General features: G+C 39.8%; 1 protein-coding gene across 1 annotated transcript; it reads right to left on the reverse strand.

Moving 5' to 3' along the window:
- Window positions 1–1,453: 1,453 nt before the first annotated feature.
- LOC111239261 (protocadherin gamma-A11-like) lies at window positions 1,454–4,391 on the reverse strand. Its single transcript, XM_022769098.1, has 2 exons — window positions 1,926–4,391; window positions 1,454–1,459 (listed from the first exon to the last, which is right to left on the reverse strand). Exons 1-2 carry the CDS (start codon window positions 4,311–4,313, stop codon window positions 1,454–1,456), a joined length of 2,394 nt encoding a protein of 797 aa, XP_022624819.1. The 5' UTR covers window positions 4,314–4,391.
- Window positions 4,392–4,959: the final 568 nt, after the last annotated feature.

Genomic DNA, 4,959 nt, shown 5'->3' on the forward strand with positions numbered 1-4,959 from the left:
TTTAAGTACTGGGTTTTCTTCAGTGATTTTAGTCTATTTATGTTTTTCATATATCTGTAATTTGTTTATATTTTGGTCTAGTGGTGGGGCTTATTTTATATATTTCGTGATTGTTTTAAAATAATTTGATTCATACAGAAGTGGTTTAGCGCTAACCTTTAAAGGGTGGCCTTGTGATTTTATTTGTTTATTTGCTTGTGTGCTTTTATATTTTATGGTGATTTGTTTGTTGTGTAGTAGTTTAACGCCAACCTAGTAGTGCAACCCCTTTTGTATGTTTCCGTTTTAGTCCAGCTCTCCACCTCCCTATTGATTTTTTTTATAGTTCTTTCCTCAGTTCAGTTTTTAACTATTCTAAAATCACTGAAGTCTATATATTGACCAATCTTCAGTTTGATGTTATTTTATTGTCACTATATTGTGTTAAACATTGCATCGCTGAAGGAAATTAAATGTAAAAGAAAACTCTTTCTATCTCAAAACTAAGTCTCTGTTAAATTTTTTTGTGAAACTTACTTGTGTGGTCAGAGTAGAGTTCAATAATACTGTGTATTCCCTGGGTGGAACTCCCAGGGTGGCGTTGTCGGGTTTGTGTTTAGTTTAGCTCGAGTTTTAGCCAAGACCTGATCAGGTTACAAGATTATAAACTGAACTCTTGTATGCTTTCAAATATATCATAGCCTGTTTTAAACGTTAAGTTAATGCACTTTAAGACAGATCGATATTCCTGCAAAGCTCATGACAAGATGGAGGAGAGATCAGATATACATTTCTATGTATGCTTGAATCTCTTGTGATGAGCAACAAAAACTTTAAACTCAAATTTTTCGAATACATTTTAAAACATAGTGAAAACTGTTGCTCTATAACACATTATGTTACTCTGAAGATTGACAAATATGACAGGTATAAGCAGATGTTGCAAAGATCAAGAGTGCAGAGGTAAAATTAAATTTGTTTATTTTACAACAGTCGAAATTTATCAGATAGAAAAATGTTACCACTGACCCAGGATAAAAATACTGTTTTGGCAAGTTCCTATGTCAAAATCTGATTGAAGTGTCTTGCTTTTATTGATCATTAATCTATACTGCGATGTGTTTATAAAAGTACTATTTACATCTGAAAAAAATGAATATTAATAAAATAAATGAGCAGAACATGTAAATTTGAGGGGGGACACATTTTTCATGAAAGCGTATCACAACGTTTACATTTAGAGGGACAGCTTGGGAAAAGGAGGCTCCACTAACAAAACAGGAAAACTCAAAGGCTCCATTTTCATTAATTTCATACTGATCTAATAATGCGCCTACTAAAATTCTAATGACCATGGATCCAGAAGACGCTCTTAAAATGACACCAGCTTAGATTAAGAACAAATTGATATGAAAACCTCACTACCAGAAAATCCTATTGCAGTAAAAGCAGTATCATAGGTAACATTTTTTTTTTAAATCTGCAGAGGGGAGAAACGAAAACACCATGAAACACAAGGGCAATTTATCTCTAAAACTGCATAAGAATATGGAAAGAAATTCAGCACCTAGGACAGAGGAAAAAAGCAAGAAGAGTTTTCCTCACTAGAGCAAGAGCATAGCATCTATGTCATCAAAGAAAAATGATTGGACTTGATGCAGACTTCAATGAAAGTACTTAAAAACTTGAAGTTTGATCCGTCAAAACAAATGTAAAGATGTGGACGTTTGATGCATTGTTGCTTTTAACGTGAGATTAACTCGAGGACGAAATTAGAAGTCTTTAGGAAAATCATGACTTCAAAACGACCTCGAGAACCATTAAAAGTGCTTCAAATCATCACCACAAACAAGAATGGTACCACCACAACAAGGAAAAGCAAAATACCAAAATATCTTTTTCAGAACAAGTGAAATTGAGTTTACTGATATGTAAAGTTTCCCTACCTCGGGAGAAACATCACAACCTCCGAATGCATCAGTAAAGTCTGTTGGACTTTTCTTCAGAGTCTGGTCAGCAGGAAGTGTGTTGTCATTGTAAGATGTCACGAACTTAAAGTCACTGGTTCTAGAACCTGTTGTCAGGTACGCGTCATAATTGTAAGTGCTGCGTAAAGTTCCTGTGCCGTCAACATCTGCGTAATTAGGAGGGAGATAAGCGCTGGGGATGGCGACTGCTCCGTCAAACAACAGTCTGGGCTTTCTCCTGCGACAAAACCTCACACCCAGGATGATGATGATGAAAGTCAGAAAAAAGGTGGACACACACACCAGAGCGATGATCAGGTAAGAGGTCAGTTTGGAATTCTTCTCATCATAAGAAATATCCTTCAGTTCTGGCACCTCAGCCAAGTTATCAGAAATAAGTAAATACATGGAACAGGTGGCAGAGAGAGAGGGCTGTCCGTTATCTTTCACTGCCACAATAAGGTTCTGTTTCATGCTGTCAGATTCAGAAATGTCCCGCTGTGTCCTGATCTCTCCGCTGTGGAGACCAATAGTGAAAAGTCCCGGATCAGTGGATTTCACTATATGATAGGACAGCCAGGCGTTCTGTCCGGAGTCCGCGTCCACCGCTATCACTTTGGACACCAGAGAGCCTCCGTGTGCAGCTTTGGGGACCAGCTCGGTCATGAAGGAGTTGCCCTCCGGGGCGGGGTACAGTATCTGAGGAGAGTTGTCGTTCACATCTGATATGAAGACACTCACGGTCACGTTGCTGCTGAGCGGAGGAGAACCGTTGTCTCTGGCCATCACGTGGACTTTAAAGCTCCTGAACTGTTCATAATCAAACGACCTCACAGCGTGGATCACCCCCGTGTCTCCGTTAACAGACAGATAGGAGGACACCGGGGCACCGTTCACCTCACCAGCTAACAGAGAATAAATCACTGTACCGTTTTGTCTCCAGTCGGGGTCTCGAGCAGTAACGGAACATAAAGTGGAGCCAGGTTTGTTATTTTCAGTCACATATGCGCTGTACGACTGTTCCTCAAACACAGGTGGGTTGTCGTTGATGTCAGCTACAGATAACTCAACAGTTTTAGAGGAGGACAGAGGTGGAGAGCCCTCGTCAGTGGCAGTGATTGTAATGTTGTAATCAGACACTAGTTCACGGTCCAGTTGTCCTGTGGTCACCAGAGAATAATAGTTTTTAATAGAAGGAACCAACTTAAAAGGGACATTCTGCTGAATGGAGCAGCGGACCTGTCTGTTATTCTCTGAGTCTCTGTCCTGCACGTTAATGATGCCCACCTCTGTACCAGGTGACACGTTCTCAGGTATGGGGTTGGACAGTGATTTCAGATATATAACTGGGGCATTATCATTCATATCAGTAACTTCAATTATTAGAGTTGCATATGACGCCGATCCCAGACCATCTTTGGCGCTGATCTGCATTTCATAAGACCATTCTTTTTCATAATCAATGGCTCCAGCCACTCTAACGTCTCCGGTTTTAGAGTTTAAAGAGAAAACATGGTGTTCATCTGAAACATGATCAAATCCGTAAGTAACTTCACCGTTCACTCCCTCGTCTGCATCAGTTGCACTCACTGTGATCACCAGTGTATCTAGAGGAGAGTTTTCAGGCAGACTGGCTTTATAGACGGTTTGGCTAAACACTGGTACATTATCATTAGCATCCAGGACAGTGACGTGTATGACCACAGTGCCTGATCTCTGAGGAGAGCCACCATCAAATGCGCTAAGCAACAGCATAATCTCGTTTTTGTCCTCTCTGTCTAATTCTTTGTCTAAGACTAGTTCCCCATATTTTCTTCCACTGCCTTTTGACTTAACGTTCAGTTTGAAATGTTCGTTCTCTTGAAGTGAGTAGCCCTGAACAGCATTTTCTCCGATATCTCCATCGTGTGCTTCATCTAGCAGAAAGCGCGAGCCCTTGACTGCCGATTCTTGAATTTCAATCTTAAGTGAATCCTCCTTAAACTGTGGTGAATTATCATTAATATCCTGAACACGGATACTAATACGGTGCAGTTCTAATGGATTTTCCATAACGAGTTCCTGTTTTAGAACACACGATGCCTTTTTCGCACAAAGCCCTTCTCTATCAATCCTTTCTTGAACAATCAAGTCCCCAGTATTCAGATTTACACTGCAGTACTTAACATTGTTGTCCTCTGTATCAATTCGGGCTTTGCGAGCGGACAGTCTGCCCAAATCAAGTCCCAGATCCTTTGCAATATTTCCGATTACAGATCCACGGTTCATTTCTTCCGGAACAGAGTAACTCACGTCTCCATAGACGGGGAGGAGGGCAAGAAAAATGAAAGCAAGGCCGTAGTGAATCTCAAATCTGCTGTATTCCATTGTTACTCCCAGAAACACCACTTATATATCAAAATGATCAACAAACAGGTCAAAATATGTCAACGATGCATCCGTGAATTCTTCCAATAAACACAAAACGTCACAATGCAGTCATACACGAAACGTGTTATGTGAACTGCGGCACAATAGCAGAATCAGGTTTTAAATTCGTTGACACTGAAGGGTGGAGAATGGCCGTGACTTCTTGTTCACTAGTACACACTGACACCATGAGTATTTCTTAGGTATAACAGGGTGACGTATGTTTTTCCATGTGCATATTTACAATATGGACCTCTTCAGTGACAGTTATTTGCCAAAACAACAAGAACAACATAAACAACTTTACTCTGCTAAAAGGCCCATTTTAAATGGAAAAAAGCAAAACAATCATGAAATTGCTGTGACTGTGCATCGGGAAGAGCCTGTACTTCCAAACAACAATTTGAAAAAGCATGGAAATTATAATATGCCTGAAGACAAAGCCAGGACCATTGTCCTTTCAGATATCTTTGTCTTTGAAGTTAGTCTTCCATTATATCTTAAAACTCAATGAGAACTGATATTCAAAAGTCAATTATCCTTCCTTGATGACAGGTTGGTCATATATTTTTCCTCTTTGTGCACTTTCTTCTAATTCCCATTA

The sequence above is a fragment of the Seriola dumerili genome, unplaced genomic scaffold (assembly GCF_002260705.1).
Source record: "Seriola dumerili isolate Sdu_G_001 unplaced genomic scaffold, Sdu_1.0 BDQW01002192.1, whole genome shotgun sequence".
Classification (NCBI taxonomy): domain Eukaryota; kingdom Metazoa; phylum Chordata; class Actinopteri; order Carangiformes; family Carangidae; genus Seriola; species Seriola dumerili.

Coding starts and splice junctions, on each gene's coding strand:
- LOC111239261 (XM_022769098.1), bottom strand. CDS start 4,313: ATGGAATACAGCAGATTTGAGATTCACTACGGCCTTGCTTTCATTTTT.